General features: G+C 46.5%; 1 protein-coding gene across 1 annotated transcript in view; it reads right to left on the bottom strand.

Annotated features, from left to right (window-relative positions):
• Positions 1–13,892, bottom strand: part of HK1 (hexokinase 1) — a 38,520-nt gene that overhangs the window by 16,858 nt on the left and 7,770 nt on the right. Inside the window, exons 3-8 of the mRNA XM_074544448.1 lie at positions 10,298–10,446; positions 6,076–6,195; positions 2,573–2,668; positions 734–833; positions 468–651; positions 135–290 (exon numbers count right to left, since the gene is read on the bottom strand). Of these exons, the coding sequence (XP_074400549.1) occupies positions 135–290; positions 468–651; positions 734–833; positions 2,573–2,668; positions 6,076–6,195; positions 10,298–10,446 (805 nt within the window). The remainder of the gene's footprint in view (positions 1–134; positions 291–467; positions 652–733; positions 834–2,572; positions 2,669–6,075; positions 6,196–10,297; positions 10,447–13,892) is intronic.

Raw genomic sequence — 13,892 nt, 5'->3', positions numbered from 1 at the left:
CCACATGCCAGCTCTATGCAGGCAGTAGAGAATGGCAGATATCCCCAATGCAGCACACAAAGCGACAAGAGCAGGAAAATTAACATTCAGAGTCACTGTGAAGCCCAAGGACTGAAAAGGGATACATTACTCACTTTTCAATGGCAGAAACATGCTTTGTCTCAAACTTCCCTTTGGTGAGAAGCTCAGGGGTGATTCTCCCCTCAAAGAGCAGCCCCTCCTTGGCCATCTTCACCAGGATGAGCCTTACCAGCTCCCCCATGTACAGCCCACTGACCATCTTCTCAAACCTGCAGGAGAGGACAGCAGTCACCCACAAATCCATGGGCAACACTGGGAAACAGAGCCCAGCTGTGTCACCCAGAGCTTTGCCTCACCACAGGCAAAGCTTTACTGAGCTGCAGAATTGCTAACACAAGAGGGAAATGGGGCACAGAACAGAAACCAAACATCCACAAATGACTCACAGCTGCTTGCCAGGATTCAGGGATCCGCGGTCAATCTCCCGATCGAACTCGGTCCTGATGTCTTCCAGCGAGCCATCGTCCCCAAAGGCCCCCCACTCTGTGTTGATGCACATCCTGCCCTCGTCCCCCTCCACCAGGTCAATGTGCCTCATCTCCTCCATGTAGCAGGCGTTGGTGCCCGTGCCTGGGGGGAAGCAGAGCAGGAGGTGCTGAGCAGGCCAGGCAGAGGCCGAGGCAGAGCAGCCCGCGCCCGCCCCACGCGTTACCGATGATGAGGCCGACTTCGCAGCGCTGGTCGTCAAAGCCACAGGTCATCATGGTGCCCACCGTGTCGTTCACCACTGCCATGATGTCTGCGTCGTAGTCCTGGGGAGCAACAGGGCAGGGGCATTTTGGAAAGAGTTCTCAATGAGTTACAGACAAGAGCTCTGAGTTGCTTTTGATGATTTTGGTTTATTTTTTTTATCTTCGATGTAGGTAGGAAGGGTGAGTTCGGCTCACATCTTTACTGCGTGGTTCAGAAGGTCACAAGACTCCTAGTTACAAGGATTTATTGACTAATAAAACACTATATATGTTTCTGACTCAATCATTAAATATTTCATCTTATGGACTCATGCTACAGTGTAAGCTTTCTTTGTCAATCATATTATAACAAATAAACCTACAGTACTGCATTCTAAACTTCTTGTTTACCCTTGCAGGTACTTTCATTTTTATATCTTAAACTCTAAACTTTCCTCCACTTAGCTTAAGGTGTTTCTGCATCAAACTATAAATCCACATTCTTGCTTCTAGCACCTAAGTTTGGAGCTTTTCCCAAGGTCTCAGATCAAATCTTGTGTTTAATTCTAAACTTTGGCTGTCAGGCCCAAAGTTCTGAGAATTCCCTGCATTTCAAATTCCAACAGCTTGGGCCACAGGGCTGCTCTGGAAAACGCTGCTCCTGTTCCTCACCGGTTTCCTTTCAGCAAAGAGTCTCACAAGGAACAGGAGATAAATAATCTGTCTGAATACCACAGCTCATCTCTTAAAATATTCCCTGTTCTGTCTGCCAGCTCCCCATCCCACGTAGCCAAGAAGGCAGTGAGAGCAGACGAATGCAAGCAATAAAACAGCACCAGGATCACTCTAGAGAGCACAGGCCTGCTCTCACATAAGCACACAGGCAGGAAAGAAAAGGGCTATACATGAGGGAGAAGGAGCTTTGCACTGAAACATCATGGAATAGTTTGAAGCTATTGCTTGAAGTGTCAATCTAAAAAATGTTTCTTATACATCCACTTAAATCATCAATGTGTTTTATTTCAAGTGAAGATTTTAATGCAAAAATAATGTAATTAAATAAATTACACGCAGCCATTCCTTTCCAGGTTCTTCCGTGTTGAGATTCTGCCAAGCCTAATGATAGTAACTGACTCCTGTAATGTTGTTTGGTGAGGGCAAAATTCAGGTTTGCTTGAGTCCACAACTGCCCAAAGAAAGCAAATACTTCACAGTTTCCAATGAATTTTTGGATGCTGAGTAATCAGCATATGACCTGGCTGCAAGCATTATGCAAACCCAGATTCATTCCCTCTCACACTCAGTGCCTTTTTATTTGTTTAAATCAGCGAGCTGGTCACCTTGACTCTCTATAAAGTCAACACAGAGGAACTGCAGGGAGCAAGAGCCTGCTGAGCCTGAAATCCCCTTCTCCTCAGCTCAGCTCCTCTCCTGCTCCCACGCACAGCAGGTGCACAGCTCAGCTGAGTCCAGGAGAAAAGGAGAAACAAGTTTCTCGGGAATAGGACTTAGTGTTGGTATCTCTGAAAAGCCACAGCACTGCCACACAGCACTTCTTCAGTATTTGAAGAGTGATAAAATCACTGAAGGTTGCCAGCAAAAATCCACGACGCAGCAACTCAGCTCAGTGCTGTGAGGAGAATCACAGCTTCGGCACGGCAGCTCTGGCGCCGCCTCGTTTCTCCAGCAAACCCACGCACTTTCATGCAGGGAAGCAGAGCTCCACCACCACTCAGACAACCTGCTCAAGTGAGTGACATGAAGAGAGGTCCCTGACAAAGCTGAGATGCAGCTAAAAGAGAAGAAGTAGTGCAATTTACCCCGCGTTTCTTGATGGCCTTGTTGAGCAGCCTCACGACGTCTGCTCCCTCCACTCCGCTGGCTTTGAAGCGCTTCGTCCAGGTTATCAGGAAACCCTGAGAAAACAACACAGCAACACTCAACATAAGACACACACTGATTTTTTTCTTTTTCCTTAAAAACAAGATTTTATACCTCAAATGAATCTTCAGGTCTCTTTTCTCACATGACCTCTGTGACTGTGTTCACAGGGGTCTGAGGATGAGGGAAGAGACGAGGATCTGACTCCATGTTTCAGAAGGCTGATTTATTACTTTATGATATACATTATATTAAAACTATACTAAAAGAATAGAAGAAAGGATTTCATCAGAAGGCTAGCTAAGAATAGAAAAAGAAAGAATGATAACAAGGGCTTGTGTCTCAGACAGAGAGTCTAAGCCAGCTGACTGTGATTGGCCATTAATTAGAAACAACCACATGAGACCAATCACAGATGCACCTGTTGCATTCCACAGCAGCAGATAATCATTGTTTACATTTTGTTCCTGAGGCCTCTCAGCTTCTCAGGAGGAAAAATCCTAAGGAAAGGATTTTCCATAAAAGATGTCTGTGACAGACCTCTAACAACCCAGCCTGAGACAACTGGTGATCTTAGAGCCCAATTACAGTGAGATGAAAGATGGAAAATTCTTTTCCCCCCTCCCTTGCTAGAAAATGGTGTGTTTGCATTTTGTATTTTCAGCCTACTCTTCTTCCTGCTACTCCTCGACAGTTTTTCTTGGAAAACCATTTAATCCTTTTGGGCCATGGAGATAGAGTGCTTTCAGAAAAAGCTGACTGTACAGGACTGACTACAGAGCAGGGATGTGATGCTGGCATGTCCAGGATTCAGCTGCAGTGGGGATCAGGCTGCTGCACATTCACTGCCTGGACTCCCATCTGTCTGGGCTTGTTTAACTGTGGGATTGTGTTTATGGGTTGAGGCAAATGAAAATACTGCAGATGTAACAATGCATGCCCCTACTTTACAGCACAGATCAAAAAGGAAATCCTGGTATTGAATTCCTTGCCTGCAAACCATCCTGAGGAGCCTGCAAATCCCCCAAGGTAATGACTACACTGATTTTTTGCTATTTGCATAATTCCTGGCTGAATCAGAGCATTCAGTGTACAGGTAAATAATAATAAAAGAAGGAAAAGAGTATTGACAGTAATCAACTGACAGAAGGACAACTCAAACCAGCTCAGCTTTCCATACCCACCACAATATTCACATCTGTCACAACAGGAGTCCAAGCAGCTAAAAACCAGAAAAGCTGAAGCCTGTAGGCACAAGCAGCCATTGCCCAAGTGTATGTTTGCCCATATCTCAGCTTAAAAGTCAAATTTTCCCTCCAAACTGAGACAGCTACAGGGAACAGAGGGTGGGGCAGCTCTTTCCAGACAAGGAGATACTCTCCTACCCCTCGACCACAAACTCAGTTTGTGCAAGTTTTCCCAATGTGCTGCCCTCGTGGGCACCATTTAGAAACCCAGCAAAGCCCCGTGCTGCTGTGCAGGGAAACTGTGGGCAAAGCTGGCACAGCCTTCATGGGCAAAAAGGGCACCTTGTTTCACTAAACTTTTATAAGAAGCTGGTCAAACCACACTGGCAAAGAGCAGCTCCTCTCAGCGTGACTGAAGGAATTTCTCCTTCCCCAGCAAAGCCTTGGCAGCACAAAGGAGCCCTTGGAATGCAGCAGGGTTGAGTGGGGCCCAACCATCAGTGCCCATCTTATCACCCTTGGAGCAAACAGGGACCACCTTGCCTCCTCCTGCTCCCCAAGCACAAGAAAACAGCACTCAGGCAAGCACAGCCTCACAGAAGCAGCAATCCAAGAACAAACTTGGCCCACAGAATCCAGAAAAAAACATTTTTCAAAGACTCAAAACACATCAGCAAAACTGTCAATATTTTTTTTTTGTTGTAGGATTTCTCTTCAAGAGGAACCCTCCCTTGCCTTGTTACTGCCCCACTCCACTCTGGCACTGCTCAGGTGTCCCCATGGCACCCCTGGTGCTGCCTATCCCTGTCCCACACGAGCAGGACTCCATCCCAGCTGGCCTGAGCAAACCAGCCCACAAACAAGCACCTTTCATCATGCAGCAAACAAACCTTCCCAAGGGCAACTCAACTTCACAACCACAACCCCAGCACGGCTCTGCTGTGGTCAGGAGCCTCACTATGCACCAGAGCCAGGTGGGAGAGCTGCCCCAGGATCAACTCATCTCCTCTGATTGATGCAGGTAAAGGCAGCTCTCTGCTCTGAACTGCTTCCAGACCCTCAGTCAGTCAGCACCCTTGGGTGCAGCTCTCAGCACTGCCCAAGTATGAAATGTAATGAAAATCATGGCCTCACCTGCCCTCCTCAGCACCAGCATCTGGGGGGCAGTTGCACCACACTAACCTAGAGACCTGCAAGCTGGAAAAGCAGGCCATGCTTTAACAGGGTAACCTCTGTGTGTTTTGTGCAGATTTAACTTTCCTGCACTTTTTGCTACACCGTTGCCATGGCAATGCTGTACCAGGAGCCTGCTGAGTCATTTGTGGTACAAGGAGCAAAAGGAGGAAAACACCACAGCATCCTTGCCATGGGAATGTCACCAGCCACTGCACAGGGTGGTTATCCCATCCTTGCCCTGGGAATCTCAGCAGTCACTGCACAGGCTGGTTATCCCATCCTTGCCCTGGGAATCTCAGCAGTCACTGCACAGCCTGGTTATCCCATCCTTGAAATGGGAATCTCAGCACAGTGCACAGGCTGGTTATCCCATCCTTGAAATGGGAATCTCAGCAGTCAGTGCACAGGCTGGTTATCCCATCCTTGCCCTGGGAATCTCAGCAGTCACTGCACAGCCTGGTTATCCCATCCTTGAAATGGGAATCTCAGCACAGTGCACAGGCTGGTTATCCCATCCTTGAAATGGGAATCTCAGCAGTCAGTGCACAGGTTGGTTATCCCATCCTTGCCCTGGGAATCTCAGCAGTCAGTGCACAGGTTGGTTATCCCATCCTTGCCCTGGGAATCTCAGCAGTCAGTGCACAGGCTGGTTATCCCATCCCTTTGGGCAGCAGGCTGGCTCCAGGTGACCTTTCCAAGTGGCCCTAGTGCTGAGGATCAGGATCCTGCTTGGCACAGACACCTGCATCCAGATCCCTGTGCCCTTGTGAGGGGCAGCAAATCCCAGCAAACCCTTTTTCCCCACACCCCAGTTAGAGGGGAAAAAGGCTGCACAGGAGGCAGGGAAAACCACTGCCATGTTTAGAGGGTAAGCAGTAACACTGAGGAGCTCAGCACAAAACATTGGCTGTCTCCTCCTCTTTTGTCACCCAGCTCTTTCAGGCAGAAACATAAACACAAACACAGTCTGACAGTGAAATATAATACTCATTTATCCCCAAAACGAGACCTGTCTGGGATACTGCTTTAATGACATGGCAGCTCTTCTGTGTATTAAGAAAATTGAGAAATCTTCTTACCTCATCTAGCTTGGATTGTCGACAGGGGAAGGAAAATGTAAACCCGACTGGCAGTTTCTTGTCTTTGATTTGTTGTTTCTCCATAAAGTCTCCCAGGCATTCAGCAACATGATCAAAAAGCTGTAAGAAAAATATAAAACCACCGTGATTAGAGATACAGCTTCAGGGAGAAAATGTTTCAAACTCCATATGAAAACTGCTCTGAGTGAGGGGAAAGAGGAAAACAGCTCTCCAGATTTTAAAAGATGTGTAAATGGCACAGCTATGAAAGTATTCTCAAGCAGGGCATATTAACACCTTAATAATTAATACATTATGAAATGGACTGTCCTTTTACACACCTAATTCTGCAGGCATCTTTTACACCCATATAAAAACACTTCCTGAAATAAGAGGCTCGTGGCTCTTGAGCCTGCTGTAACCCTTCCACTTAACATCTGATGAGAACAGAAATGCTCTTTTAACCTTTCTATAACAGGAAGGAGCCAGTCCAAAGAACATTTGGGATCCAGTCCCAGAGGAGGTTGAGCACTTTTACAGTGATGTAGAGAAGACAACATCTGCTTCACTCAAGCATTGCTGAGAGCAGAGAACTCAGCACTTTGCAGGAACCACCCAAAAGAACATCATCTCAAATCTATTCCCAAAGCATACAAAAAACAAACAAAAAGGAAACCCAAGGGATTCATCTAAATATTTCCCATGTTCTGAGAAACAACCCAAAATGGGGATATTTTCTGCATTTTTTGGAAGGTTGAACTATGCAGGCAGCCTGCAATGCTCCAAGCTGAAATCAAGCCTGAGCAATTGAGACAACAAAACCACAGGTTTGTATTTACCAGCACCAGAAAGCCAGACATGCCTTCAACTGACCCATAGCACAGATGGATGGCAAGCTATTAACAAGTCACTGCCTGCCCCAGGATATAACTGGGCCTCACATTTTAACTCCCTGAAAAACAAAAACCCAAAGAAAATTAAACAAATCTTATCTACAGCATTGGTGGGATGAGAGGAGGTAATCTGCCTAGAAGACTGGGGATAACTGGGAGGGAGTGCACAAAGACATCTGTTGGTTCCAATTAGCCCACACAGCTTTATTAAGAACAATTGAGAGTCTTGGAGAGACAGGAATGTATTACAGACAGACTGCAGCAATTACAAAGGATGAATAGGAATATTCTGTCCTTCAAAGCAGGTCAAGAAGCAGTGTGTGTAATGTTACAATTAAACTGAACACCTTAAAGTCATGCCTTAAATGAGGTCAGATTTGATTAAGGAAAAGTACAGTGGTTTCCCAGGGAGAATGTTGCCATTCATTGCCCTGGGCAAATCAAAGACATTTTCCTGAGCCCACGCAGAGAAACAACTTGAGAATGCAATGCACTCTGCTGTACTTCTGGAAGACAATTTTCAGCTGTCCAGATGAGGGACAGAGGAACTAGGAAAAGAACTATATTTACATAATAAAATATGGCAACTTCTCCAGGAGGAACACAGAAACAGCAGGAGTGTGTGCTTTGATTATGCTTCCCATCTGAAAGTATCTTGCTGAATACTCAATCCTATTAAACTTTCAACTGCTTCCAGGACTACAGGGTCTGATGCAGGGTCTGGCTGTGCTACTGCTGCTCATAAACCCACAGAGGGATGGCATGGCTCTAAAGCAGAAAAAAGACAGGCATTTATTGCCTTTGCTACCACTGACACTCATCATTTTTCCTGAGGAGACTAAAGTGTGTGTCCATGCCCACATTAACATTCAAACCTCACCAGTGCCAAATGACTCTGACTGGACAGTAGAGGCAACATTACAAAAATCCAGTAAAATTCCATTAAAGTAGGGGAGGTGCACTGAGGAAAAAATCAAAATCTTCTTTTACCCACAGATTTGCAGTAGGGAACAATGTGAGCCAAATATTTTATCACATGTCAAAATTATGGACAGAGAGAATGTCACAGCCAAGAGGAAAGGATCAGTCTGATTTATAGACCTGAGGCAATACAGCCCGAGACCCTGAGCAACAGATCAGGTTTGATTCCCATGACCAAGGAGCTGCCTCTTGGGCTCCAAGAGGTCTCCACAAGGATGCATTTGGCCAGCAGACAGGAGACTTGGACAAGCAACTGGAGATCCAAGCTCTGACCCAAGCCCCTCAGTGGGGATGCTTTAAGGAGCAAGGAAACCACAGTTTCAGATCCAGAACACAGCCACAAATCCATAAGTTACCTGCAGTGGTGGCAGAACACAAAAAGCAACACCAAAATCAAGTCTCAGGTACATTCCCATTCACTGAGCTGACACAGGAGGCAGGATTCTTACAAATTTTAGACCTGCTATTACACTGCTGAAGTGAATCAGAGTTTTATCCTTGACTTCAATGGGAAACTGTCTCTGACTGGCAAAACTGTGAGCCCATGCCTGACAGATGGACAAAACTGGAAGTTTGAATGCCATGAAGTAGAAAATATCAAAATGAACCATGTTAGTGAGATGTGAAGCCATAAATCACAATCTTTCAATAAGCTGATTAGGCACTAAGCTTTAGGAGTGTAACTCAGCAAAGTTAATGACACAGCTTGCTGGAAATCATTAGCAGCCTACCCTACACAGGCAGCTCAGTCCAAGCATTCCACAAATGTGGCTCGGACATGTCAGAAAACCTCAAGCATCAGTCACAAGCACCAAATCATCAGCTGCCTGTCTGCCCCCTGGGCATCCCCCATGCTTCCCTCTGAGGGCACACAGCAAGCACTGGACATCATCACAGAACAGCTCCAAACCCAGCTGCTGTTCTGATAATGCTTCCAAGTTCTGCTCTCGTTTTCCTGGTCCTTCAATACTGTGCCCATGGGGTCAGCAGAAGCCTTGCTTGCCTTTCTTTCAGCCTAAAAGCCATGACCAAGCCTATCAGCCTGAGCTCCACACTGCTCCTTCCCAGCAGCCAAATGGCCTCTGGATATTGAAAAATTAAAACACAGCTATGACAAAGACATGGAAAGAAAGCAGACCTGATGTCTCCCATCCCAGCTTCTCCTTTCCACCCTTATCAGAATCTCCTGACAGCTCCTGTCAGTCTCCAGCTCCTGACACCCATCCATGGACAAACAAACAACCCCTGCTGCCACCCTGCCTCTGAGCAGCCCATCCAGCTTCCCTGCCCCTGGCAGCCACAGGCAGCTCAGCTCCAAAACCACCCTGTGGGAAAGCCACTGCACAACCTTCTGGCCCAAAAACAAAGCAATAAGGTTAGGAAGAGTCCTTGCAAGAAGGTCATTTCACTGCTGTGGTTCAGATATGACAGCAATGCTTTTATCAGTTCTACTGACAAGCCATGAGTGCCATCTTACACTCACTTATTACATACAGACAATAAAGGTATTAAGGTGACTACAGAAAATATATGAAAGGTGAAAATGCTGTTCCCATAATTTTTCTTTCTCTGCTATTTTGCTTGCTCTTCTGAAACAAGCTTTACGTTTCCTGCAGGTCTCACACTCCTGAACAGCACCTCATTCTAATAAAAAGTGTAGAAACCTTGTTGTTTCCAACAGTGAAAATTACTTGTTTTGCCTTAGGCTGACACAGAGACAAATCTGCCAGTGTAATCCACTTCCTGATCATAAAAAAAAAAAAAAAAAAAAACTTTCAAAGAGCTCAATTTGAAATCCAAGTGAATGGATACAAATATTTCCTACTCTTGGAACAGGGAAGACTGAAAAAAAAAAACCCTTTCAATTACTCAACTAAACTTAAGTGAAGCTGTGCCAACACATTCTATCAGCTTCCCGTACCGTAATTTTTTCAGTGTACTTGTACTTTTCATGAATGCTGAGTTGCTCAGACTGCCAGCACAGAGATGTGGCTGTCATGGTGATTCCTACCCCTCATCCAACACTACAATTGCAGGGCTGGTCATGTTCATTGCTTACAGTTGTTTTCCTGCTCTCCATTTGTACTAATGCAAAGTAAGTTGACTATAAAAGCCAGAATTTTTATTCCTAAGCCATTTTTTTCCCTCTCTTATCCAGAAGTCTCCCATGGGATGACAGGTTTGCAGCACCCATGCATGCTCTGTCACACTGCTTACTCCTTTTTTCAGTGAGGTGCAGTCTGCATGCTGTAGGTACAGCTGTTACAAAGCTAAGCTCAGTCTTGTGGGATTTTCTAAAACCCAAGGAGCTAATCTGCAGAGGGATGTGCCAAGGAAGAGGTGCTTACCCGTGTCCCACTCCCGTGCATGATGTCCTCTGGGGTGTTGTAGATTTCACTCTCCATCTGCACCGTCTGCTTTTTCTCATGCGAAACCTTCACCCGAAGGATTCGGAAGTAAGAACCACCAAGATCCAGTGCAATGAAATCTCCTTTCTCTGTGTGGGAAACAAGACACAAGTGATTACAAATCACGTGCAACACCAATCTGGGAAACACCAAGCTTGGTTAAGTGCAGCACTGAAGCAAATGTCCAGTCCCTACAGTGCCAGCTGCAGGGCATCCATGTGAACCTGATTTCATTGATCTGATTCCCTAAATTTAGCAGGAAGCTGGTGCAATGGCAATGCCAACACCACTGATACACAGGCAACTGCAATGAAGTTGAATTCCAGTCTGTATCCAGATCTCATGATGAAGATGGCAGAGCAAAGACCTCAGGAGAGACCCAAAAGAGATGTTGAAAGCAGAGACAGTAAAATGAAGGGATGCCAGACCACTGACAGCCTTTTGCTGCAAATAAACCTGTGTCATTTTGGCAAGTAACAGCGGATGGTGGCTGCTCTAAAATCAACAAATTACACACAGATGTAATGAAAGTAGGAGCCACCCCTAATCTTGTGTCCAGAAAGGCTGAGATTCACTACAAACTGCAGACAGATAAGAGAAGTCAGAGAAAGGACCGCTTAAAAAACCAGCCCTGTACTGCTGCAGGAGTTACTGAGAAGTTGTGATGCCTTGCACAGAGCTCCTAATACCTGCCCAGGAGGAAAGAGCTGGGGTACCTCCATCTCCCCCTGTGCTGGAGAGAGCTGAAGCCAATCCAGCAGCCTGCAATGTCACAGGCTGCAGGCACGTGGGCTGGCTATCAGAGCAATGGCACCTCTGGCACCCCTGCAGAGCAAGGCAAACACATTTGCCTGACCTGCTGTGCTATCTCGTGCCCTACAGAGGAGGGAGCAAAGACAGGGATTGCCAAAGTCTGCCAAAAGATAATGTTTAGGGAAGCAGAGTGCACAGCTTTCTCACACAGGAGTGCGTGTCCAGGCTGCAGATAATCACCAGGGCTCTTGGCAAGGATCTGTGTCTGTGCATGGCATCCCCACGCTCACTGAGGCTGCTCACAGGGCAGCAGAGCAAAGGCAGTTTTCTCATCATCTTCCTCATCAGCTGTGGCTTTCTGAAGGCCGTTCCTAACATTGCTGTTTTTCCACTTCTACCTAAACTCAAAGTGGAAGAAGCTCAAGCAGCTGGGAAGATTGTTGTGACATCTTATCTCAAACACACTCAGCTCCCAGAGCCTTCTGACCCCAGGCTGTCATGAAAATTCCAGGTATGCAATTTATCCACGAGCATTTCCAGAGCCATTCTTGCCTCTGAGATTGTTCTGTCCAATCTCATGTCAAAACTCCTAAAATCTGACCCAGTGAGCTGCTCCTCCTCATCACCTCCTGCACCTCTGGGAGCCTCATCCCAGTCAGCAAAGCTGATGAGCTGCACAAGGTGTCCCTCAGGACAGGATCTTTAGCAGAAACAGACCAAGAGAGGCAAAACCACACTGCAAATGCCCCTTTGGATTTCCAAGGCTGCAGCGTAACACAGAAACAAAACACTGTCATGTGAGAAACCACAAAGAACAATAAACTCCACACAGAAAAACACAGCAAAATTACAGGGGGAGCCCACAACTTGTAATACACCTCCAAATTTCACTGCACTGCAATGTAACTTGTCCTTCTTGCTGCCCAAGACATGGGCAAGCTGAGTTTGATAAAACACAGATCTTGCAGTGCTTCCCTACCTGTTTCTGAGCAGTGTGGCTTTAAACACTGCTTTGCACCAGTACAAATGTCACTTAAAGCATGAGCACACACAAACGGGAGATGCAGCTCCCGTTATTTGGCTCAGCATAAAAAATTCATAACCCACTTCACCACAGCCAGTCTGGAAGTCAAACACTGAGCACAAGTTTCTCATTAAGCCAAATACCCAAATAAGCTTTATCTTATGGGTATCATCTGTTGAGTGCAGGCCATTACCCCCAAGAACTAATGGGAAAATCAACACTGGACCAGATGGCCCTTTTTAGTGTTTACCTCAAACAAACACTACACTTCTGAAATACCTTCCTTGTAAATAAATTAACGGGTTAGGGTGCTTGATTTCCAGCACCATCAAGCTCATTGCAAGGTAAAAAATTATTAAGAATCATCCTTCACCCTTTAAAAGGTCTCTGAACTAGAGTGTAAAGCTTTCTGAATGCAACTAGAGTTTTCTCTTCTTGTACTTGTGGAATTAAACCCAAGTAGCAGCATTTAATCTGTGCTTTGTAAGACCAAGGCCAAATCAAACCTGCTGTGAATTTATCTGGACTTTGAAAGCATTTTGAACTAGCTTGAGGTGCCATTCTGGGCACTGGGGACTGAAAAACCTCATGGCTTTTGTAAATTAAACAACTCTGAATGAAAGGGGGGAAAAAACTGCTAACATCAACACCTCCAGAGTCTCTAGAATTATTGCTCACAAACTCCTTGTTGAAAAAGAACACAAGCACAGATCTGAAACTAAACAACAGTATTTTTCTGAATAGTCAGCTCCCATAATAATAATTGGACTCAGAGGAAAGAGCTTACAAGGCAGTAATTAGAGACAGGCCAGAGAAAAGGGCAGGCTTTCAGCCTCTGGCTTTCACGGAGGGACAGCTGAAGGCACAAATTGCCATCTTTGGGCACATCAACACAGCCACAATCCCTGAGGGCCCCCAGCAGCTTTGGGAGGAAGAGGGAAGGGGCTGTGCACCTGTCCTGGCAGCACCTGTGCCATGGCTGTGCCAGGCACACTTGGGTGAGTCAGGGCAAGAAACGCCACAACACCCCCTCAGAGCAAACATTGCTCATACCTGGGCCCAGAACATGCCCTTCCAGGGACAATGGAATGGCTCTACTTGTCCAACACCCATCCAAAGGGGCTCCAGCCACCCACACACCCACACAGATCAGCACTGAGTGCTGCAGAACTGGCCAAGGCACTGCCTGATTACACCAAGGCACTGGCAGCAGTGTGCCCAGCCTGGAGAGGCTGGCAGGAGCCAGGCAGGCAGCTCAGGAGCACCCACACACACATACACACTGTGCCCAGCCTGGAGAGGCTGGCAGGAGCCAGGCAGGCTCATGAGCAGGAACTGAGAGCCCTGGACACAACACACCAGGTTCTTTTTTAAGTAGGTGTGTAATGCATGATCTGAAATGAATGCCCTGACACACAGACACGCCTAGCACACAGCCAGGGCTGCTCACTGCTCTGGCTCCTCCTGGGGCCCAGCAGTGCCAATCAACCTCATCACACTTCTCTGGCCATGTGCAGGTCCTCCTTTTCCTGGGCCACCTCTCATCTTCCCAGATTCAACCTCTCATCACACTTCTCTGGCCATGTGCAGGTCCTCCTCTTCATGGGCCACCTCTAATCTTCCCAGATTGCACAATGGAACAGTTTTCAAAGTTATTTGACTCAGGTTTGGTACTGAGCAGTGCCTGACCAAGCAGGGAAGTGGGGACAAGACACTGCTCAAATGAACTCAAATCAATGAAAAAACAGGGATTTTGGA

The sequence above is a fragment of the Zonotrichia albicollis genome, chromosome 7, assembly GCF_047830755.1.
Source record: "Zonotrichia albicollis isolate bZonAlb1 chromosome 7, bZonAlb1.hap1, whole genome shotgun sequence".
NCBI classification, from domain to species: domain Eukaryota; kingdom Metazoa; phylum Chordata; class Aves; order Passeriformes; family Passerellidae; genus Zonotrichia; species Zonotrichia albicollis.
This window is presented reverse-complemented; position numbering and strand designations above follow the sequence as displayed.